Genomic DNA, 26522 nt, shown 5'->3' on the forward strand with positions numbered 1-26522 from the left:
AATTAAATGCCTAAGTTAAAAGAAGGAGAGTTTTTTGTTTTTGTTTGTTTTTTAAAAGAGAGAAACGAGTGTTTCTACAGGTGGTTTGTTAAGCCCACTTACTCAATATAGGTAAAATGAATGCTATAATACACTATCGACACCAACAACTTTTCTTCCTTTTCACACTAGTGATATTTATAGGTACATATTATCGCTGAATGAATAAAGGATTATTTTCATGCAGTTATTTACACAACACCAAATAAATGCCACAGAACAACTTAATGGTGTCTTATTTGTAATCCAATACATTTGCCTCCCATTTATCTCCATATGGACAAAAACAAGTAAAAGCAATGTAAAATCAAGGTAAAACTATGTAGCCACAGTGCACTTTTCTCTTATGTTTGCTTTAGAAAACATTATTGGTTTGGTTTAGGGAAGGGTGTAGTATAAGATGTATAAGAAGTACATGTATCTAAAAAGTGCAACAAAACATATAATAACATATTCATTCATTCATTCATTCATTTGTTTATTTAGCATTTCCTTCGGCTTAGTCCCTTATTTATCAGGGATCACCACAGCGGAATGAATCGCAAACTCTTCCAGCATATGTATTACAAAGCTGATGCCCTTCCAGCTGCAACCCAGTACTAGGAAACTAACCTATTTCAGTTTTGCAAAAATGTAGAAATGTGTCGAGATCGTTCCAAAAAGAGATTTTGTGTAGTCAATATGGCAAATCCCTAACATAAGCTCCCCCGAAATGCAGTTTAGCCTCTTTATCTGTTCGTTCTTTCAAAAGATTATCCAGTAATTCACTGCAAAAAAATGATTTTCTTACTTATATTTTTGTCTTGTTTCTAATCCAAATATACAAAAACTTCTTAAATCAGGATGCATTTTCTACAAAATCCCCCAAAAATTGTCTTGTTTGCAGAAATAATATGCCAAAATCAAGTGAGCTTTTCCTTAAAACAAGCAAATTAATCAGCCAAAATAATCTTGTTTTTTTATTTTGACTCAGGATTTTGTTGCTTACCCCATTGGGAGGTTATTTTGCTTGTTTTAAACAAAAACTCAACTTAATTTTAAATTAATATTTCTTAAAACACGATCATATTTTTTTTTTTGCTTTTTTTTAGCAGAAACAAGCGTGACCTTGTTTTTTCTTTTTAGATATTTGGACTAGAAAGGTGGCTCAGTGGCTAGCACTGTCACCTTACAGCAAGAAGGTCCGTGGTTTAAGTCCCGGTTGAGTTGGCATTTCTGTGTGGAGTTTGCATGTTTCCCCGTGTGGGTTTCCTCCGGGCGCTCCAGTTTCCCCTGCAGTCCAAACACATGCAATAAAGGTGATTTGGGTAAAACAAATTTGGCCCTAGTGTATGTTTCCCAGTTCTGGGTTGCGTCTGGAAGGGCATCTAGTGTGCTAGAATAGTTGGCGCTTCATTCCACTGTGGTGACCTCTGAAATACAGATTAAGCCAAAGAAAAATGACTGAATAATTGAATGGACTAGAAACAAGACAAAAAAATCTAAGTAAGATTTGCAGTGCTGAAACTTAATCAATATTGATGTTCACTCCAACAATTAGCTGTTAAATATAGGGTTCTCAGGCTTAACACACAATATAGCTGCATTTTAACCAAATCATTTTTTTTTCCAAAGGAAGCCCTGAGAAACCAGATGCAGGAAGAAACACCAGCGTATCTAAACTTGCTTATCAAAACCTCCCAATGAATCCTTATGTTGAGACTTTGCAATTTCCCACATCATGAAGACTGATCATGTTGACTTTCCCAGTGCAAGCATACCTTATTAATCCCTATCATTTCACTTTTTTTCTTGTTTTTCTTCACAGGCCGTTTATCATCAGCTTGTTTCATTTGGCTCACGAATTCAATTAGTTACCCGAATGAGAGACAATCGCATTAGATAATTTCATGGCTGGTTTGGAGTTAATCACCTATAACAAGGATTAAATGATCGCTCTTATTAAAACATGCAAGGTGATCCATTTTTATAGGGGCACGTCTAACCTCTGGGACTATCTGTTGCAGATGTCAAACCAGCCAATGAGGAAGAAAAACAGGGTTTCTACAGCGCTGAAGCTTGTTAACTTTCTCTATTCACTGGCAGTGATTTTAAATGCACTTTATTCTCTCACCCTTTTCATGTTAATCTCCATCATGCTAATAATAGGAATTTAGCCACTTTGAGACACTCGCTATTCTGTTGCTTTCATCTGCTCCTTCTGTTTCTGCTGGATATTGTCAGCTAAAGTGCCTCTAGAAGAGCTGGTGTTGGACAGGGGGAGCTTAATGCAACAAAAGAAGAGCAGAACTAAAGAGAAGTTCAATGCCATCTTTCTGTGCAAATCACATGATCTTTGTTGCCAGGGCTCAGAGGTCAGGGGGTCACTGAAAAGCACTGCCCACTTGTCTGTCAAATGAAAAAGAGGGCTTTTGCCTTTAGAGCTCATGCTTGGCTTTAGTGGGCGGGGTTTGCTTGTCTGTCAACATGAACTGGAAAGAGGCAGTAATCCATTGGCTTGTCAAGCTGTCAATCAGCTTAGCGTAGCATGAGGTATTATGCATTTATGCAGAGGATAAAAGCTGCTCTCTTAATCAGGGAATGTTTTTCTCTTCAGTTTGCAATGACTGTGCATTTCTCGTTGCATTCTTTACTGAAATTGAGCTGTTGTGGGTTACTTTTTCTCTATAGAATGTGTCTGAAGGTGACGGCCATTTGCATTGCAATTAAGTCTTACATGCTGAGGCTGCCAAAGGCCACTTTCATTCTCCATCACAAATAAAACGGAACTTGTGGCTTCAATAGGAGTGCAAATTTCACTGCTTTTGTCTTTAATTCAATGATGTCTTGACATTCTATGCCTGTTTATCTTATAGATTCACAAGGAAGCAGTCCAGTCTGGAAATGAAGTACATTTCAAATGTAGCATTTCAAATTTAAATGCATTTTTATGCCATATTACATTGTATGAATTTCAATCTTTGTAACATAAATGATTTTAAGACACAAGTATGTTTCTGCTGAAAGCATTTTTGACCCTTTTTAACTTTGTATGCATCAAGCTCAGTAATTAAGTCTGCACTGCGCTCTCGTGATTTTTAATATTTTGCTACGTTATTCTTGTTAATAATATCTGTCAGAAGGTCATGATTCACACTCTTTAAATAATTACTTTATATAGCTTTATATTACATTCTTAGGAGCAGAGATTGGTGTAATGTGTTCCACAGTAACACATTACTGTATTCTAATTACATTTTTGGGGAACCAAGTAATGTGACAAATTACATTTTAAATTTGTGTAATTTGATTAAAGTTACTAAAGTCAATTTAATTGCATTATTTGTGCTACAAATACAGTTTTTAGAGGAAAATAATGCTTCTTTAAAATCACGTTTTCCGCTTTAAATTGCTGGAGAATGCGAGCTGAAATGGTTGCTGTCGAGAGTTGTTGTTTCTTCAATTGGAAATATGGGCATTACTTTGATTTCATTGAGAGTAAAAATTAAAATATTGCTGTGAAATGCAGTCTATGTCCAGTCTTTATAACTTTTGACTGATTTTAATTCAACCAGCTATTTGTTCAGCACTAGAATAGAAAGCATTCTACGACAATACTCATCACCAACGAGGACTTCGGCACCCAAAAAACATGGCAGTGCATATTGTACGTGCTCACATTTTCCAGGCGCACGCAGTTAAAAACCAGAAGTTATGTGACAAGAACTGACTGACCAGCTTCATACTTTGGAATATACACATTTAGGTAGACTAATGAGTGGCATACAAACACAGAACACTGCAGTGCTTTTGCATACTATGGATGTCAATGGTTACAGGTATCCAGTTTTCTTCTAAATGTCATCTTTTGTGTAAAAAAAAAGACAAACAGGATTGCAAAAAGTGAATGATAAGAGAATTTTAAGTTTTGGGTGAACTCTTTAGGTATTTAGAATATGTCTAGCTACTGTGATCAACCCATTACAATGTTTTACAGTGAATATTAAACTACTGAAAGAGCTGCAGTTTATTTAGAATTTTATAGGTATATTTAATAAGTTTTAAAAGTAACTTCAAAGTAAAGTCATTAGTAATCTGATTACTTTTTACATGAAGTAATTAGTAATGTAATCAGATTACAACTTTGAAGTAGTAGTCAGTAATTTGTAATTTATTACTTTTTTAAACTAACTCACCCAACACCGCTTAGGAGATAAAAAACACAGTCAAAATGCCGTCCTCAGTGCGTGACGCAATCTTCTCATTACACCCTCTTATTCCACAGTCAATCACATTACTTCATTAGATAGACGACTACTCAGTAGTTAAAAACAATCTTATTTTCATTTCAATATAGCTAACTACAATATAAATATTTCCTTTACCTGTGAAATCATTATATCCATTGTACATAACATATCAATTATCATCATTCACTTCTTCGTCAATTGATACAATAAAATTTAGACAGTCCAAAACATTAAAAATACATTTCCATATCAGTTTTTGTTTTATTATACACTCAATATCTTTATATGCAACTTTATATGCATAAAAAAACTCAATGAGCATACTGCCTATGTTTTTTCATCAGTTGGTGTAATTAAAAAGCGAAAATAATCATTCACATTAACATTTTGTTCATTTGAATCATTTAGTCTATTCAGTGAGCTATTTCATAAAGTTCACATTAAAACTCTGTATCTATATCTTGTATTTACGTACTCTATGAAATAAATGTGATTTAGATGCATTCGAATTTCATATTTGTACATACATGCACATCTTTTAAACAAAGAAGCACAATCAAATTCTTCAGTTTGTGTAAACCTTTTTCCTTTCTGGATGTGAATTTACATATTTCTGCAATCTCGTGTAATTCATTGTCTGTAAAATGGCTTGCTGCCGGCATCAAGCCTTATTAAATAGAGTCATTCCTCGCAGGCTTTTTTTCTCACAGGCATTTGAGCGCCTTAAGTGGTTAATATGCATTTTGATTGACACCTCATATGGAGGGTGGGGGTGCTTCTTCCAATTCTTATGGTCTCTCTCTCATGGGACTGAGCTACATATGTTAATGTGCTTACATTTGCACACGTGTGCAATTGTGTTTGTGCGAGGTACGGTCAAATGATGAAACACACTGATGCATTTTCGCTTGTTTTATTCCACTTTATGATGGCATTGTGATGCACCTCATGCTGGGTCTTTGAGAGCACCTGCTTTTGAATAAAGCAAGGCAGAGTACATTGGATCATCAGTGATTTTAGAATGGAAATTAGTTTTGCGATCTAACATAACGTCATTTGATGCTGAAAGTCACTGAAAATTAATGAGGGTGTTCATTTACATAACACACACACACACACCCACACACACACACCTGTAATAGTAAGACTATTCGACAATTTTACATATAATTGAAATAAAAAGACAGCAACTTTTACTTAAATTTTTTTAACAAAGCAAGCAGAAAATGTGCATTTTTCATAAACTTATAAAAAATAAATGATTAATAAATGTTTCTTCATGAATGAATCATCATATAAAGACAGATCATAGAATTTGGCTATTTATTAAAGATTAAAAGATTAAGATATTATTGAGTAATTATGTAGAACCACAGCTGTATGCTGAATGTTGTGATATTTTGTGTAGCATCTATGATAATTATTTTGTTTTTAGATATATTAAGCTACAGAAAGTCTCCTATCAGCCATGTTTGTTTGTAATGTAATGTGTATTTATATAGCACATTTATTGTGTATGGCCATACACCCAAAGCGCTTCACAATCATGAGGGGAGTCTCTCCACACCACCACCAGTGTGCAGGATCCACTTGGATGATGCGACGGCTGCCACAGGACAACGGCGCCAGTGCGCTCACATACATCAGCTATTGGTGGAGTGGAGAGACAGTGATAGAGCCAATTTGGTGGAAGGTGATGATTGGGAGGCCATGATCGTAAGGGCCGATAGAGGGACGTTGGCCAGGACACCGGGGTTACACCCCTGCTCTTTCACAAGAAGTGCCATGGGATTTTTAATAATCACAGAGAGTCAGGACCTCGGTTTAACGTCTCATCCGAAAGACGGCGCCCATTGACAGTGTTGTGTCCCCTTCACTTTTACTGGGGCATTAGGACTGACACAGACCACAGGTTGAGCGCCCCCTGCTGGCCTCACTAACACCACTTCCATGTTTGTGTTCTGTATTTGTATAATTATTATTTTTTTGTTTGTATAATCAGCTTCACTATCTCCCTAATTTGAGTTGAATTGTTCACAAAAAAAGGTAAGGTCATTTTATTTGTGCTTAGTGTTTGGTCTAGAGAAAAAAAATAGTTTCATTTATTAATATGTTCATTTATAAAAATGTTAGAGAAAGTTAATTTGTTGGAGTAATTTTTTTGTTTCTTTTTTTAATTAATACACACTGCAGTAAAAAGCTGCGATACAGATTATTGAGTTACATCATGCCTACAAAATTAAATATCAAATCAAATCGCAATCACAATATCTGTCAATATTTTCCCCCAAATCCCACAGCCCTACTTTACAGTGATGTTACGAAATGCAGACCAAGTCTTTCATTTGTGCATCAACTATCCCTTTAAGAGCTCTGCCTGTCCTTGATTTATTTATTTATTTTTTACAATTTTTCACAATCAAGCAAAAGACAGAGACGAAAGGCTCTCAATGAATGAGTGGAGCGCAACGAGCAAATCAAAGCTCTCAGGCTCTCTCACACACTCCTAATCAGCAGGAGAGCAGCGGCCGGCAATTCAGATGCTTGTTTCTCGCCTGTCACATGGCGTTAAGGTCTTCCACTGGGTTTCGGGTCACTGTGGCCATTCACTCAGGCCGACGACCTCTCTCTTGTTTCCAAGCAACAGAGGTCAAGTGGATGTGTGTCGAGTGTCCAGTAGGCAAACCCACTGACCTTACCTTTAATGACCCAGGCTGGAGGTTTAGTTAGTGCCAGTGTGCAAGATAACCTTTGTGACCTCTTGACCCCCATCTAGCTAACCGGCGTAGCCACTGTGTGTCCACTGGTTTTGTGGTGTTAGTGAGACCGGCACCAAACTTAAGCACAATAGAGCTGTGAAAAGACTGATTTTCACACCCCAGTAGGTTAAATTAAAATAAGAGGAGGCTGAGCAAACAAAAAGTGCTTGCTTTCTTCTTGTTTTATTGAGAATGATTCTCAGGATTCCAGAGATTAGGAGGATGTCCTGATAATAAGCAGCGAAGCCTCTGGGAATTTGTGACTTGGTGATGAGTTTTCTTTTTATGAGCTGCAAATTCAGTTTTGCAATCTCAGAAATTGATTGCATTTTTCAAATATTTAATAATGGAAACAGCTATTTTGAGTTGTAATATTATTGAAGAACATTATTGTTCAGGTTGTATTTTTTTAAATCAATAATTGCAGTCTTGATAAGCATAAGATGTCTTTCAATTTTTTAAAGGGTCACGAAATGCCAAAACACATATTTTCATATCATATCATATCATGTGTCCTACGTTGCTAAAAATGCTAATAAGCATAAGTAGCATGTTTTTGTATTGTTTAGAGCAAATCTGTTCCAAATTTGTTCCGATTTGAAAAAGAAATGTTAAAGCACCATCACGGCGCTGAGATCATTGTGTAAATTCCAGCGTGGAGATTGGATGTCTGTACCGGCCAGTCCGAAATGATGTCATTGAGTTTTCAGCATTAATTTATGAGAAAGACTTGGTTTGAACCAATCAGCGCTCTTTATTGTGAACGAGATGCAACTTCATTAATATGCACAATATAGCTTTAAAGATTTGTTTTACCTGTAGCAGCGTTCAGAGAGACGCTACATTATTTTGCCAACCGTATTTCAAACTAGTAGAAAACCAATCATAAGTTGTGAATGATACTGTAGAATGCAATACACATTACAATGCAAAAGAAATATTTGATTCTTTTTCTATTTCAGTTCCTCAAAATAGCAACGCGCCAACAGTGGCCTTAACACACCTACTTGTGGCACATATGGATTTACTATTTAAACAGCGTGGTGCAAAATGTGAAAATTAGGGTTGCGCTGGTCTGAAAATAGCAACAAATCGTGCCAAACACGTCTTGCACCTTATTGCGCCAGGTGTAGGATAGGGCCCAAGGAGTGTGTTAAATCAGGATATAAGACTAAATGTCAAATATTAACAAGTAATGTCAACTCAAAGGTTACTAATTCAGAAACAGGTCAGAAGAAAATAAAGAAAAAGTATGTCCTTGTGTATATCTTTATAAAACATTATTCTGTCTAAACTGGTCATTCGTTTGAGAGAGGGATGCAATAACAGATGCTGTGTGCATATTTGAGAGTTATATTTCATTTATATTATATTTCATGCAAAATATTTCTATATGTGATATAAAGGCGTGTGTTGTGTTATACAAATCCTGATTTGCTTTTTTGATGCATAGTTGCATTTTGATTTACTCACCCTCAGGCCATCCAAAATATAGATGACTATTTTATATTCAGGAGAATAGTACAGTTAAAAACTGTGGTCATTTGTGATTCTTATAATATAAGTTTGTCGCTACACTGAAAAACTATATATTTCTGAAAAATTGCTGCAAACAATTTATGTGTTGAATTTAAACAAATAAATTAAATTTAGAAATTTTATTATTTGTATTTCAATTCAACTTATTTGTGCTGTTTAAAACCACTTAACTTAAAGATTTTTAGTAAATACAAAGAATCATCTTTGAATAATTTTTTTCAGTCTACCAACACTTTGAGAGTCAAAATATGGAAAAAGAGTCCAAGAAAGCTGATTTGGCCATAATTTTTATTTATCTAATTTTAAACCGCATACAAAACTGAAGAAAAATGTATTGAGCTGAGATTTTTAACAGTGAAAAAGAATGTATGAACTCACATTTAAATCCTTTATTTAATATTCTCACCTAACCTGCAAAAGAGGCGCAAGATAGAGAAATGTAGGTGAAAGTGTGAAAGAAAGAGAGATCAGAAATATCCATTATCTCTCAATGAAGAAAAGGGGGCTCAGTGATCTCTCAAATACACTACAAAATATTTTGTTTTGCTTATCTTGTAAAAAATATAAAAACTTTGACAAAATAAATAATAAGAATCCTCAAATAATAAAATATAATAATAATACAAATATTAATATACACTCAAAAATGATGTTTGCTGTTTGTTCAAACTACTTATTTAAAACAAGCTGAAACAACACAATTCTTGATTTTTTATTTATTTTTTGGTGGGGGGGGGGGGGGTGTGATTGTTTTATTGTTATTGTTTTACATTTGTAGAGTTAACTTAATTCCTTCATGTTGCCCCAACACAAATCAATTGAGTAGAAGCCATTATCTTTTATATTGTACTTCAAAATAATATTTTTTAAGTCAATCTTTTTTTTTAAATATTTTCACATTGACTTTGAATTTCACTGACTTTCATATTGTCACGATGATGGTGTGAAATGCAGGATGAAGGACCAGCTTGGTGTTCAGACCCGTTAAAAAGGAAAAAGATTAAAGGAAACAAGCAGATCTTAGGAATGCTTATTGAAAGATCTGCCGTAACCATCAGATTGACCAATATGATAATGCTGAACAGGAAGAGGAGGCTGCGCTTATCTGTATCTGTTTGTTGACAACCTCATTTAAGACGAACCAACCTGGTGATATAAGAAGATGCTGAGATAAACACCTCAAGGTCTTCCAACACGTTTGCGTGTTTGAGTGTGGAGTGGAAGCTTATCGGGGTCATCAGTTGGGGCAATGTTTGATGCATGCAAGGGTAAATTTTTTTTTTTTTTTTTGGTCACGAGAACTCAAAGTTGGTTGTGAACGAACTTGCCTCACAAATATTTGGGATGCTGTATAGAAAACTGATGGCGAACAGTGTTATGAAAACACATTAATGGGATATATCACCAAAAAATAAAAATTCTGTTATAATTTGGAAACCGGTAGTCTTTGACGTCCATATAAAAAATTTTGTTTCCTACTGGAAAGATGATTGGCGGCTACCAGTATTCAAAATTCTTTAAAATATATATTTTGTTGGGTTCAGCAGAGAAAGTCTATAATGGTTTGTAAATGTTGAGAGAATCCTTTTTTCTCTTTTAAAGTGTTAAGAAAAACTTTAAAAGATTTGTAGTTATCTAAAGTTAGTTATGAATGGACTTGCCTCACATGTATTTGTGATGCTGTAAAGCAAATTGATGACAAATGAGGTTATGAAAACAACATAAAGGGAAGGTTCACCCAAAAATATATTTATAAAGGGGTTCCTACTGGGAAGATGAATGGCTCCCTGTTTTCAAAAATCTTCAAATTATCTTCCTTTGGGTTCAGCAGACAGATCTGTAAATGTTGAGAGAATATTGGTTTGGGGAGGATGATCTACTGTATCTCTTTAAAAGGGATACGAAAAACATTTGCAGTTATCCAAAGTACTGAAATCTGAAAGTAATTGCAGTGTAAATCTTACCATTACAATCAGAAACGTTCCCTACTGAAAAAAACAGTTTAAACCAGCCTAAGCTGATTGGCTGGTTTTAGCTATCGACCAGCCTGGTTTTAGAGGGGTTTTGGCCGTTTCCAGGCTGGTTTCCAGCCATTTCCAGCGTGGTCTTAGCTGGTCTGGCTTAAAAATGACCAACTAAAACCAGCTTGACCAGCCTGGATTAAGCTGGACATAGCTGGTTTTGGCTGGGCTCCCAGTCTGGCTATGCTGGTCAAGCTGGTTTTAGCTGGTCATCTCCCAGCCTAACCAGGCTGGAAATTAGGGGTGTCAAAATTAATAGTTTTTTTCGGTGCACCGCGATGCAGACGCGGACAATTTGGTATCTGTTCAGTAATAATCATAACCGGTTATTATGTACTGACGTCATTTATCTCATATGCGCTCTGTCGCGAGGGAGGTGAGCGCCGGTATTTACAACATTCTGGAGCCAACTCGGGGCCGGCCCGTGGTATAGGCAAACACTAAGGGTGCTGTACATCCAGGGGGGTGCCAGAAATGAGCGCGGTTAAGTTGGTTTTGTTTTCGAAAATTCCTGACATATTCAGTGGCAATAACTCAAAAACTTCTTACCCTAAAAATATCTGAAGCGTGTTCCTACTAAAAGACAAAGCGGGTTATGTTTTACAGCTGTCTTTTTCTTTTCTTTTTTTCGCTTGACATTACGACCACTGCTCTCTTTAGGCCCTTGCAATATGCGTCTAGCCGGGAGAGCTCACGTGGAGCAGAGCTCTCAGTAAGGGACTGTCGGAAAACTTCTTCTTTTATTTATTTATTTATTTTTATTTATTTATTTTTTTGCTCCGCTCAGCACGAGCTCTCCAGACTAAACAGATATTGCAAGGGCTTATGTGTGTGTGTGTGTGTTTGTGTGTGTGTTTGTTTGGTGCTGTCTATGTATGTGTGTGATTGAGAGACAGTGTGGTGCTGTGTGTCTGTATGTTTATAATTTGTTTCAAGGGCCAGTGGGAAAGAGTAGGGAAAGGGGTAAGGGTAAAAAAGTTGAATTGGAATTGGACCTAAAACTAACTCTTCACGCACATAAAGTGGTAAGAATCAGTAATCGGAGTCGTTGTTTTTGGCCATGTTCATTACACGAGGACAAATAAGAAAACTCGTCACTCAAGACGTATTCAGACATATCATACATATTATTCTGTCACATCTAAACCTGATGTAAAATAAATAGGCCCAACTATAGTGCATTATGGGCTGTGATCTTGTGAAAACACATTCTGACATCTTTAATAAGCTCTTTTAACTGGAGCAAGGACTTTGGGTCATCACAGCCAATGGAGCCGTGGCCTGGTAATTATTACCACGTTTCTGCTATTTGTGAGAAGAAATAAACGACGAGTTTTCATCTCGTTTTCAGAAACAATTGACTGTAGGATCGCATGGGTCAGGGTAACACACGGTTCTGGATTTGTCATTGAGTGTGCGCTTATGTCTGTGAACCTGATCTATGACCTTCACTCTCACTGAAACTGCGGGCCAAAGCAAACACTGCTCCCATCATTCCCTGAGGGGAGACTCCCAACTGGAGAGATGCACGAACCCCCGTTTCCTCACTTTATTCACCTGTGCTGTTTTGGTTCTTTATGCTCTTTTAATTCATCACACTTCTCCCCAATGTCCTCTTTATTTTTGTTGTTTATCATAGGATTGAAAAATTGAAGCATAGGTATGTGGTGATGAGCAGACAACCAGCAACATGTCTGGTTATGAAAATACATTGCTTCCAATAGGAATTTGGACATTTAGGCCACTATTGTATTAAATATAAACAACTTATCATTTTAAAAATACATTTCAAGTTGTTTTTAATATTATTTTATTTTACTTTAGGAATACAGCAAAATATAATGTACTTTTTAATCAAAACCTATCACAAAATGAAAGCCTTTGCTTGTATGTTGAAAGATATAAATATACACATACAATTGTCAGTTGTACACATGTAAAAGTTTGTTTTTAAAGAGAAACTGCATTTTTTCTCTTTATGTTTAAAAGTGTCCAAATATTTTTAGGGGCCACTTAAATATTTTATTGCACTTCTAGATTTGTTTGCAAGATTGTTGTAACAAAGGGACATCATTTACAATGAGAAGAATTAACTAAATATTCGATTTAGTGTTAGAGGACTGCAAAATATTAAAAAAAACAGACATTGTGGTATTTTGTTTTATTTGAAATACATTGTGATATAAAAAAATAATAATAATAATCGCCAGATCTCTTAAATTATCATTTATAATTTACCTCTTAAATTTCTAAAGTTTTTGTAACAATAGATAAACAAACGAAACGTTAAATAAACAATGCTTTATGTTTTTCTGAAGACACTAGCAGTATTCAGGTTCAGAAACTGAATAATCTAGTGTAAAGTGATGCTGTAGAGTCTTATTTTATTAATTAAAAACAGTTAATCATTGTGACAAATGATGTTGTTTTTTTATGCCTGAATGTTTTAAACTCGCTTGGAATGTTTATACAGTAAACACGTACAAATGCCAAACTTTCACTCTGTTATGGTTAAACTTTGCAATTAATCAACAAACCTGTTGCTCTGAACTGTGGTCAACTATGATCCTCTTTTGACTCTGCAAATCCTGATCATGTGACTATTGCTGATACACACACTGTGATGTTGATGCTGAAACTATATCTTGTATACTAGTGAGAAAGAAAGTTATGTGTTTAGGGTGTCCAAACTCAGTCCTGGAGGGCCGGTGTCCTGCAGATTTTAGCTCCAACTTGCCTCAACACTCCTGCATGGATGTTTCTACAAAGCCTAGTAAGAGCTTGATTAGCTAGTCCAGGTGGGTCTGATTGAGGTTAGAACTAACCTTTGCAAGACACCGGCCCTCCAGGACTGAGTTTTGGCACCCCTGGTTTAACATTTCAATAATTCCAAATCCAATTTTTCCAGGCCCTCTTAAAAGAAAAAAAGTGATGCTAATTGTTATTACAGAGTGTTGGTTTGCCTAATAACAAAAATCTGTTATTATTACTCACCCTCATGCCATTCCAAACACATGTGTTCGTCTTTGGAACACAAATAAAGATATATTTTCATCCTCCATAACCTGCAGTGTTCCAAACTCGTTTAAGGTCCATGTAAATACCAAAAAAAAAAAAACAACTTTTTCATAACAGACCATGTGCGTTCAGTGGCTTAAACAAAATATTATCAAGTTTTGGGAAAATAAAATTTGTGCACACATTAAACAAAACAGCAACTTTGTAAAACAGTTTCTTCTCCTCAGTGTCAGTATAGGGCGCATGTTCACAATGTTTACCTCAAATGCGCCTCAGCATATGGTCTCATTTTTTAAACACTGTTTTTTAGTGCAATTTCTGGACTTTCTGATCGAGACTGGACCATTGCTGTGTATGGAGAAGGATGTGGGAGCTCTTATTTCACCTAAAATATGAACTTGTACTCTGAAGATGTTCTAAGGTCTCAGGAATTTGGAACGCCATGAGGGTATTCAGAGTAATTATTGACAGAATTCTCATTTTTGGTTGAACTAGCCTTTTGAGTTTGATGCTTTGTTATTATGAAATGCCTGCCGTTTGAATCTACTGGATATTGACCTTATTATTTATGTACGAGTGGGCGCAGCCATTTGAATCTTTTTGGCTCAAGACTTCCGGTCTCATTCACTTCCATTGATTTTTAGTCGTTAAAAACAGCTCGTCATGTTATTGATTTCATGATATTTTTATATTATATTATTATACTTTGTGTATAGTCATGAACACACTTGATTGTAGAGCAAGTAATTTGACCGTCCAAGTCATTTTTTCCATAGGCAACTGAATCGGAAGTTCTAAAACGCAAAAATGAGGGCACTTCCACATTACAGAATAAGTCAATATCGTGCCTCTCATCTGTTGCACAGTAAACGTGTATCTTACAGTTTCTGAGTAGCTGAGTGCCTCGGCAAGGTTGTCTGTTTATTTTGCCCTTATTTGTCATAAGATTTTGATGGACAGATGAGAGAAAGAAAAAAAGACATTTTATCTGTGTTGCTTTGATTAAATCCTTCACTTTAATCACCCTGTCCCGTCTTCCCAGAAGATAAGAATGATGTGCTAATCCTCTGTCAGGGATGAGGGCTGTTAAAATCAATGGCGAAACGTGAGAGGAAACTTTTGGTTCGGTTAGACTGAGTCACACACAACTCCATATCATATTTGGCCCACCGTCCTTCAAACGGTCACTCGGGTCCATGCGAGCTGTTGAGTGACTGAGCTTTAAAGCCAAGAAGATAAGACGTAATCTTCAAGTGTTCATTTAGGCTGGACAGCTGAAGGGAAAGATCAGTCTCCAAAGATAAACTTCAATGTGTCTGTGTGCATGTTTGTGTAAGATTAAGTTTAGACATGGCAATGCTCTATTGATTTCTGCGATGTGAAAAAAATGCAGATGGGATTGTAGAATCCAATGCTGAAAGTAGAATCATTTGCAGAATATGTTGGAATTGGGAATTTAATGTCATGAATGTATGGCGCAGTTTGGTTTACTCTTATTCATGTATCATGTATACCCAAGTGCATTTGATGCTAATGGTGCATCTACTGTTTTAAGCACATACAGTCAAGCTTGACATTATTCATAAATCAAAATTATTTTTAATAATAAAAATAATCTTATGAAAATTTCGGGCTTGACTGTACACAAAAACATTTGCACTTTAGTATTCTAAAAGTCACTTCACCAGCATTTTATCATTTTTTGTAAGATAACCTGTCAAATCTTGTACACACAGAATCTCACAGTGTCTTCATGACAACATGTCAAAATTAAAGACCCCAGTTTTACTTTAGGTTTCAGTTTAATTTGGGAAAAAAAAAAAAAAAAAAAATTATATATATATATATATATATATATATATATATATATATATATATATATATATATAAACTAAAACATGTTTATAGGGTTTCTGAAATTCATTTTATTTTCCTTCGGCTTAGTCCGTTAGTCCCCAACTTATCCAGTGTATGTTTTATGCAGCGGATGCCTTTCCAGCTGCAACCTACTGTAGTACTGGGAAACACCCATACACACTCATTCACACACATACACTATGGCAAATTTAGTTTATTTAATTCACCTAAACCCACATGTCTTTGAACTCTGGGGGAAACCAGAGCACCTGGAAGAAACCCACACGAACACAGGGAGAACATGTTAACTCCACACAGAAATCCCAACAGGCCCAGCCGGGGCTCAAACCAGCAACCTTTTTTTCTGTGAGGCGACAATGTTAACCACTGAGCAACTGTGTCGCCGGGTTTCTGAAATTGAAAAAGTTAAACTGTTAATCTCCTATAGATTAAATTGCTGTTGAATTGAAAGATTTTCACAATTTCAATTAAGAACATGCTTTTTGATCACAAAAATATATTTTAAGAAAGAAAGAATATAATAGCTACAGACTATGAATCATTTATTAGACATTAGCAAATAGTTAATTCATTATTTGTTAAGCATTAACTCTACATTAATAGATATTAGTTTTAAGCGATTAGACAGCTGCAAAATGGTGTATTCTTGACGTAATGTGCTTAATAATTGTGCTTTTATACTTTGTTAATGATTAATTTTTCATTAATAAATTAAGTATTGCATTATTTTTAAACCAGTTGTTTAAGAATAGTAGTTTTTTTTTCTTAAGATCATTTAGAATAAGTTAGTAAGCGATTATTAAACTATTGAAATTAACAATCATATATCTGATTATTCAGGCATATATTAATAGTTAATTTGTAAGTTAATAAATGCTTTATTAAGGCAACTTCATCCAGTTTTGTGACCTAATCCAAAGTAAGGACTATTTATGCTTTGTCAGTCTTTTAGAAATGACAATTAAAGGCTAATATATGCCATCAACAAAGTATGAAAACAATCATTAGGCACATTTTACAAGTGCTTATAAGTCAAGAAGCATTTGTGGCTGTATTTATAAACTGCTTACTAACATCTATTAATGTAGATTTTAGATTCTCTGCCAGAATCGGGTCGGGTCGATATTTCCTGCCACTATCTTTGGGCTGGGCCTGCCGGCCTGTAATCAAGCATTTTTTTAAGTCATTACTTGATAGCCTAATTGGGTTGAAAGCTATCCTATAATTAAAAATAGAATACAAATATTTTAGCAAATTCTGCCAAAAGCAACACGTGTGGGTCTACAAAGTTGCAAAATTTGCAACATGCCATGTGCAGCAACGCCCTAGCTACTGCAACAGCATCTCCTCTACTGGCGCACATTCACCCCGCACGCGCAAGCAGAGGTGGAGTAGCGCGTGTGCAGCATGTATGTAGCGCAGAAACAGTGCAAACAAATCAGCGGATTTTATCAATGCATTTATTGAGTGAAATCGCTACTTTTACAGTCACTCAATGTGATTTTGGTCACTTTAATTGAGCGTGAGCAGCAGCAAAAATAGACCCAGCGCCAAAATGATCACGGCACTGCTGCTTCAGCAACGCTCACTAAACTGTAAACATGGATGCCGAAAAAAAACACACGCTGCTCATGCTCTGCTCTTGTGTGCAGTTTGAAAGAGATGATAGCAAAAATCAGGGACTTCCACGAACAGACACATGAAGCAGGCTTGCCATGGCAGAAAGGATGATAGTCCGCCTTTAATGTCCTCTTTTGTTACGATCTATTCTGACACACAATGCCGTTTCTATGCTTCATCCTTGTTGCATTATTCATTAGAATAAATCTAAACTAATATCTGTAGTTCAAACAACTCAGAATTGTAGTTAGGAACGTCTGTTAAATATGGCTCACGTATTAAAGAAATAGTTGTGTTTTTTAATCGGGCTCATAATTGCAATTAATGTGTCAGACCGGGTCGGGTTCGGACACAAGGTGCACAGGCTCAGGTTTCATTTTTTGGGCCCAATCAAAGCTCTAATGTGAAGTTAATGCTTAACAAATAATGAATTAACTATGTGCTGATGTTTAATAAATAATTCATAGTGTGTAGTTATTATAAAGTTTTACAGAAAAACGTAATGTAGGAGAAAATAAATCGGAATTTAAAATGTAAAAAACTCACACTCCTGACTAACTGTGAGCATTTGTCAAAACTGTGGTTTAAAGGTAATAACATCTAGTTTCTTCACACTGACTGATCGTCATGCTTCATAAGACCTCAATGTATCATCACTGGAGTCACATGTATTTTTTTGTTTTGCCTGTATATACATAACTCTAGAATAATAAAATATACACACTTCTGTCATGGAAAATTGCGCAGTTACCATTTCTATTCTCTTCATTAAGATGCTTACTAGACTGCATCATAAGTGCTGGAAAAAATATACAGACATGGCTGAGAACTTGTTGGAACATGGCAGACCTGCCCTTGTGCTTAATTAGAACCCTTAAATGAAAGAGATTGAGGAATTTTAGCAATGTGCCAGGAATGCCCACACAGGTACATGAGATCTTATGCTGTCTGTGGCCCCGTGTTAAATCTCTTTGTATAAAAGCGGAGTAGATCATTTCTTCTGATACAGTGTTCTCGTATACTGGTACTTTGTTAAGACGGGTGCTTCTCAATGCTTCGTAAATTCCATTGACTGCACAGTGAAAGATTCTGAGTGTTTTATTTTGTAATATAATAACAATATTTTTCAACATTGGCTCATTGGAGATATATGCTTCAGCCTATATTTTTGTGAACTGCAAAAAAAATGTAATTCAACATGCAGACTGCTAGGTAAAATGAATGCTAAGGGGCAGTCTGACGCCAACAACTGTTCTTTTTTATACTAATGATATTTACAAGGATGCATTCATTCATTTTTCTTTGGCTTAGTCCCTAATTTATCTGGGGTTGACACAGCGGAATGAATCAACAACTACTTTGGCATGTATTTTACGCAGCAGATCCTCTTTTAGATACAACACAGCACCGTGATGGGACAGGGATATGTTAAGAACGAATAAATGATTATTTTTGTGCAGTTTTTTGCACAACACCAAAAATGCTAATGCAAATGCAAAACAACTTCATTTGTTTCCATCATTTGTAATTCAATTTATTTAATTCCAGAGTAATGCGTTACTATAGTCTAATTTCATTTTCAGCGAATTACATTGTGAATTTGTGTAATTTGATTAGTTACTAAGGTAAATTTAATTGCGTTACTTACGTTACTAATACATTATTACTAATACAATGGTTGCTGTCGAGAGTGGCTGCTTCTTCAAGTGGAAAAACAGACAATACATTGACTACATTGAGCGTAAAAATTAAAATATTATTGTAAAATGCAGACTATGCTCAATCTCTAAAGAACTTGCTCAGCAATGGTACAGGCATCCAGTTTTTTTTCTAAATGTCTACTTTTGTGTAATAAAATCAAAAATAAAAAATTTAAAAAGGCAGACAGGGTTGAAAAAGTGAATGATAAAGAGAATTTTATGTTTTGGGCGAACTCTTTAAGTATTTTGAATATTTTCAGCTGCTGTGATCTATCCATTGTAATGTTTTTCAGTAAATATTAAATAACTGAAAGAGCTGCAGTATATTTTGTATTTTATAGGTATATTTAATAAGTTTCAAAAGTAACTTCAAAATAACATAATTAGTAATCTGATTACTTTTTACATGAAGTAATTAGTAATGTAATCAGATTACAATTTTCCAGTAGTAAGTTCCATCAGCAATTTGCAATTGATTACTTTTTTAAAAAAATAGCTTACATGAAGACTGCTTGTTTTACAGATCTGTGTCTGTACACATTTTCTGGCGTAATCAGTTTTCTCGTTAGCTTACTTTGTGTTGTACTTTTAATGCTAGTCTGAAAAAGCATGTTTTCACAAAAGAAACGTGAAATCTATATCAAAAACCTACCCAAACAATGTGTTTCAGATTTGCTAAAATGTAGACAGCATCCTCTAGTGGATTTGTCATCTAAAATGTGCAAAGAAACACACCCAGTGCAATGTATTTTTTCACAAAAATGTAGGCTGAGGCATGTATTTCCAATGAGCCTGGGCTGTTTTTTTTTTTTTATAAACATGTTAAAGAACTCATTCCCGGTATGATTAAGACTATTTCCATTGTAGACGTTGATATGACACAGTGTTTCAGGGAAAGTAAAATTAAAGGTACTTAAATGTCATTTTATGTCACATAAAGAGTTTGCTGAAAAATTATTTTCTCTACGAATTGTTGTATGGCTTTGTGATTCTCTCCAAAACCAAGCATTTTATGATTGCTGTACAAACCACAAACAATTATCGAAGGCCAAAAAAGTAAGCCAAGGCTGCATTTATCCTATTTTAAAAGTGTTTCGTTACATCTCTGTAGACATCATGTTCTTGCGGTTATATTACAGAATGTTTCATGCATTTGTGATGACACTTTTCCATGCGTTGGGCCTTGAGCAATCAAACATTTTGTCTTCCTCAAATCTGATGATGGTGTTATGTGGTCCGCTGTCTCTTTTCATTATAAACCTGCCCATTTGAACTTGAGCTGCAAAGTAAAAGCATGCTTTTTTGGTCAAGTCTTCCAGCGCAGATCTGTTTCACAATAGAACAGGGAATTGTCACAGTAAGATTTGCTTGGCCGATCTCTGCCAGCTATCTGCAAAGCATTATTTCTCCCTCCACCATCCACCATTCAGGTAGACACTATCGGAGACAGAAGCCAGTGCGTTGCGTTATAGTAACCTGAGTCGTGACATTCCATTCTCTAAAGGTTTTCTTCGACAAGCTTCCTTTGCAAAACATCGGACGCAGTCCTCCATGGTCATTCAAAGAGACTACACTGTGAACTCCATGAACCATAACCTAGATTGGTTCACGTTATACAGATGTCATAGGGAGAGATTGGGGGTCTTCAAAAACAGTCTAATATGCGTGCAAGGTAAAAAAACACTTATATTGTCTTATAATATGCATTTATTTTTACCTAATTATCCCATTGATTCGTTCAGAGACTCATTTGTTCCCAGACCCCTCCTTAGCGCAAAGCTAATCTGCGCTGATTGGACCAATGCCCCAGTCTGTTGTGATTGGTCGACTGCATTTAGCACAAGATAGAGAGAAATGCCCACTATGAAGTAGCAGCCAGAGAGTATGTGAGAGCCCAATGCAGGAGTGCATTAAAGCAATAAAGTTTAACAACAGCATATTGCTCTACTCTTAACGCTGACCCCAAGTAATAACAACGACACACATTCAGTATTAATCCACACAGTGACAAAAGTTGTACTATTTTGAAAATTAACCTTGCCACGTGTGAGGAACAGCTGATGGTGATCATAGCAAGCGGCAGAGAATTGCAAGCTCAGAAAGGCATTTAAATTGGTAAATGAAGAAGCAGGTGTTGAGTTTTCAACGTGGTTTTGGACACAATATGTGAACAGCCCAAAAAGATTTCAACTGAGAGATAGATTACAAGCACTGATCTATAATAGATAAGTGATTACAAGCCACGCAAGGTGATTACAACTTATAACACACTAACACATATTTTGCAAACTACACAAATCGAGGCAACAATTTTAATGACACTTACATGTTATAATCCGGAGAAAGATGAAACGGGTCCATGTGAACTGTAACAGTTACTGACAAAGTCCCTATCAAAGTCTGACAAAGCAAATGACCGATGAATCCCGCGCTGCAGTGTAGGTTATTGTATCAAAAATCTGAAAAATTACTAGGTTACTAGTCATAGACTAGGCACTAGGTTGGCTATACTGTGGTATTGCCGTGAAAATGAACTTTGACCCCTTATCCCTCTCAGCCGCATCTGTATCAGTGATATCACCCATATCTGTCAGTGATCATCATCTAATCACAACATGATCAGTCCAGTGATCTCCCGTGAGCCTGCTCTCTGCTAGTATCTGAAAGGAAGGCGCATTCACATTTTACCGGAACCAAAACTACATATTTGGTGATGTACCGTATCGACATCAACACGTTCAAGCGAAAGATCTGACCCCAACTCGATTCATTCGTTCGACTCTTTCATTAAAGAATCAATCGTTTTAAACATGACACACTCTCAGATTTAAACTTCAGCTGGATGTTTTACTTCACTTAGTGCTGTGTTACACACTGTATGGAAGGTCATTTTCAAAAACCCATAATAGGGGCTCTTTAAATGATGTGGGGGTTTATGGCTCAAGTGCCAGATTTATGAAACCAAGTAAATGAATGTAAAAGTGTAATATTTTGTGAACAATTTTGGTCCTGTTTACACATGGTATAAAGATTGTGGATTGGTATAAAGATGACTGATAATTTCTTTGAGGGGAAGAATTGGACAAATGATCAAGGTTTCATTATTTACAAGTCTGCATGGCACATGAAGCCATAAACGGCTTTCATGATGATCTAAAATTTGTTTCACTCATTCAACAAAACTATTTTTAGAAGCGATAACAATACCAAATCTTTGCTCCTTTATGTCCCCATGACCAATATCCAAAACCGATTTAAAAATAATTTACAAACAAACAATTTTATTGGTCACACTTTACAATAATTTTTGATTTAATGCATTTACTTACATGAACAAACAATGAACAATACATTTACTACAGTATTTATTCATGTTAGTAAACATTAGTTGATGAAAATACAGTTGTTCATTGTTAGTTCATGTTAACTCACAGTGCATTAACTGATGTTAACAAGCACGAACTTGGATGTTAATAATGCATTAGTAAATGTTCAATTATGATTAATAAAGGCTGTACAAGTGTTGTTCATGATTAGTTCATGTTTGTAAATGCATTAACTAATGAACCTTATTGTAAAGTGTTACCATTTTACTTGTACCAGTAGTGTAGGTTTGCAAAAACATGAATGTGCACATCAACCCTATAGCTTGATTTATTTTTTCATGTAAACAATGTTTGAAATTCATCAATCAAAATATATTTTTACAATTGAGACAAAAACTGTCTTGTAGTTTTTTGTTTTTTTACTAGCAAAATTGTTTGTGCTAATGCAGAATGCAAAATGAGCATCACATTACAGCAGAGCAGACCTAAACTAAATACTAAAAACAGAGGAAATGAACATGCACAGTTAAATATCCAATATCGCTGTCAATGTATGGATGTCTCCTATAGATCAAATACTCATTTTCCAACAAAGGAAACAGAGCTTGTTGGGGTAGAAAAAACAAAGCGGGACACCCCAGCATTGGTAGTTGCATTTAAATATAAGACTTCTGTAGGCCCCAAGAGAACTGTCTGGGAGCCAAAGATCCCCAAGAAATCCACCCTATAAAAACAGAGCTATAACAATAATAATAACAAAAGAGGCAGGAATGCAGCCAGGGGATTGAACCTCAAGGAAAGCCTTCAGCCAGCTCAGCAGAGAATTGCATCCTGGTCATATCCATAGAGCTGTACAGAAGCTATTTTGTTGAGGAACTACTGTGACTTGGCTATGCCCATAGTATTTGGATTGATATTCAGTCTTTTTAGAGTTTGTGGATTTGGAGAGTGGATGTGCATCTAATAGAAGGCTTATTATACTTTATAAGTCTTCTGAGGTGCTGATACTGTAGACATTCAAGCAGTTTCTGTTGTTTTGTTTTCATTATTATTTTTCAGCGTTCATAATCCTACAGTTGTGTTTTACTCATTGCACTGACAAGTCCAATTGTTCTGTATGAATTCAAGAACTACTGAACTGAATAAAACTAAGGAGCAATAAAACACTTGACAAAACTTCCCTGGTGGCCTAATTGATTGGATTTGGCCTCCTAAGCTAAGCATTATGGGTGAGACCCATGTGGACTGAGTGCTTTTTAAAGTTGTGCAATTCAAGCACAAATAACTCAATTACAGAAACATTGGCTCAGCCAATAGCATGAGTTTAGGGAGTGGTTAACTGTTTATTTGTCCAGTGGGAGATGTGAAAACTTTTTAAAATACTTGTTATTATAGTTTTTGCAGACCCATCATGTAACAATTATCTGTGCAAAATTTAAAATAAAGCATGAAACCAGGGAAGATGGTGAAATACAAGACATGACTTACAAAAAAGGCACTGCAATAGATGTAAAGAAAAAAAAACTGTTTCCAGAGGTGGCATATCTAAAGCCGGGTTTATATTTGACGTGTTTACTAGTTTGCTTGAGTGCATGCTATGAATGTGACGTCATCGTGGTGTTTGCAGAGGTTCGCTTTAGGTGCACGCGGCATGCTTTCGGCAGGCGGAGCGCACAAATTGTTTTGAGACTCAAGCGAACAGTGCATGCAGTGCCGTGTTTCATTAAATATGAACCACTTTAAAGAGATTTTGTCTGAAATAGGTACGTCTGTACAGACATCTTTATGGTCTGTCTATGCGTGATCATTTAACCAGATGGACAATAATTCTTGGCTAGAAATTGCAGCAGCCGTAGGAAAGGAAGAAAATTTTGTTAAAAAGTTTAGAAAAACTTAAGGGATAAGTTTGTTAACACCAAAGGAGAGGTCATGGCAAAAGTGGAGACCCAGACCCAATTGTTAACACACTATTGCAGAATATTTACACTGATGTATATATTACAATTCAGAATTTTAAAACAATTTAATGTTTACAAAAATAAAATGAAGCAACACAATGACTTATTTGATAACTGGAAAAGAATATTTGAACCTTTCAGTTTACAATATACTGATGCCCTGTTTTTCTAGTCTTTATTGGTGATAATGGTCAGAAATGTTGGACCATTATTGCCTTTTTAGCATATAAGTAGAGGACACAAACTAGCCAGACAGTAATGTGTGAATTGTGGAGCGGGCTAAATCTATAAAAAAACATCTGTATTTTTTAGTAACTGTACCTTTTTTGCTTTTATTCTTGCTATAATAATAATATATATATTTGTAGAGCAAATCGTTTTCTGTTGTCATTGATATTTTAATAAACTTTAGTAGGTAGGTATAGTAGGTCTGAGATATGAACAAAAGCAAGTGATGCATCAAAGTTTGATTTAAAAAAATCTTGAATGGTTATAAAAATCTTTATATAATCATTAAAATAAATAACAAAAATAATTAGTTTAAAAATATTCAATAATATAAAAATCTTTATATAATCATTAAAATAAATAACAAAAATAATTAGTTTAAAAATATTAAATAATATTAATGATATGACGTCCGCGATGTGGCGCCAGGCGAAAGTATAAATCAGCCTAAATTCTTTCCAAATGATGTGTAAGTCCAAGAAGCCATCAGAAAAGAAAGGCCTAACATTTTTCTTCCAGAAACAAAGTATAACTTTCTTAGCAATGAGCATGCCATACTGAACAGATAACTGAAAATTGCTAACATTAGGTCAGGGAGTAGCAGGGAGTAGCACAATTGTAAACCTTACAAACAAATTGTAGTTACATTTTAATGCTAATATTTTTGTCATTTAATTATTATTTATCAAACTTTTTTTTTTGTTTGTTTTTAGAGCTGAAGTCTACTGGAACAGCCCATCACTTTGCCTTCCTGCTGAACTCGACGGACTACAGAATCCTCCGCATGGACGAGGATCATGATCGCATGTATGTGGGCAGCAAGGATTACATTCTGTCTCTAGACCTGAATGACATCAACAAAGAGCCCCTTATAGTAAGATTTATCAGTTACTCAACTGTAACAAACACAGCTATAAACAAGGCTTGGCCATAGTAATATTGGTAGTAAATGCAGTCACTGGATGAGTATGACCCACATTTGTTTATCTTTGTGTTTTTCCTCAGATTCACTGGCCTGTAGCTCCGCAGAAAAGGACTGAATGTGTCCTCTCAGGGAAAGACATCAATGTAAGATTTCACAAAGCAGAAACTGGACACTTAATTACTTGATTTTTTCTTATGTGCAACAAACACCAATCAAAATTATGTGTTAGTATGATTTTTTTTTAACGGGATAGTTTCACTTGTTCCAAACCAATTATTGTTTGTTACTTTGAACACAAAGGAAGATACAGTACATTGAATAGTATTTTTGGAAATCTGTAGTTACAGGTTTCCAACATTCTTGAATATTTTCTTTTGTGTTCAAGAGAAGAAAGAAACTAGTGAAGGTAGGGGGACTATTTCTTTAGGAAATTAATAGATTAATTCAGCAAAGTCACATTAAACCGATCAAACGTGAGAATAAATGCATTTAAAATAATAACAGACCCCCTAGTTTTCTGCAAATTTGTGATTGCTGAATCCAACGCAGTCAACAATAGTCATGAATTTTTGCAATCCTGATTAAAATTAAACGCCAAATAATCACAAAAATGTAAACAATCTCATTAAACATCCAATTCCAAACCATATAATCAAATTATATTCATTTCAGTTTGCAATTAATTGTTTTAAGTCACTTATAGATGTTGCATTTGCAGCGCAAGTGATGTATTTGAGTGTCTCTCAAAAAATGACGTGTCACCTGCGCCCTCATAATCATTTCATTACATTACATGGAAGGAGGGGGGCCTGTGCAGTAAACAGACGTGGATGAAGCAGGAGTGATGTACATGTGAAGTCAATGCAAAGATGCGACTAGACACCATGTGGTGCAAATTGGGCATTTTATGCAAAATGTTTTATGGGAAAAAAAAGAATACAAATAGTTTATGGGAAAAAAAATCACAGCAAAAATATTAAGCAGCATATTAAATGTTTTCAATATTGAAAATGCAGCAAAAAGACAATTTTTAAAGACAATTTGGGCATGAAAACTGTACTAAAAATGCTAAAATTTGGCCATAACATTTTAAAATATTTTAAATAATATTAAAAAGTATTTCCCAGAGATGGGTTGCGGCTGGAAGGGCATCCGCTGCGTAAAAAACTTGCAAAAAAGTTGGCGGTTCATTCCGCTGTGGCGACCCCGGAATAATAAAGGGACTAAGCCGACAAGAAACATAATTTCATTAAAACATGTAAAATAAATGTATTATTTTATT

At 35.4% G+C, this 26522-nt stretch overlaps 1 protein-coding gene across 3 annotated transcripts in view; it reads left to right on the forward strand.

Moving 5' to 3' along the window:
• The window catches only part of sema3fa (sema domain, immunoglobulin domain (Ig), short basic domain, secreted, (semaphorin) 3Fa), a 96909-nt gene that overhangs the window by 38538 nt on the left and 31849 nt on the right, over positions 1–26522 (forward strand). For all 3 annotated transcript variants that reach the window (XM_087255570.1, XM_087255571.1, NM_001014822.1), the window contains 2 exon segments: positions 25029–25189; positions 25321–25383. In XM_087255570.1, the coding sequence (XP_087111696.1) occupies positions 25029–25189; positions 25321–25383 (224 nt within the window).

Source organism: Danio rerio, chromosome 6 (assembly GCF_052040795.2).
Source record: "Danio rerio strain M-AB ecotype USA chromosome 6, GRCz13ab, whole genome shotgun sequence".
In the NCBI taxonomy this organism is placed as follows: Eukaryota; Metazoa; Chordata; class Actinopteri; order Cypriniformes; family Danionidae; genus Danio; species Danio rerio.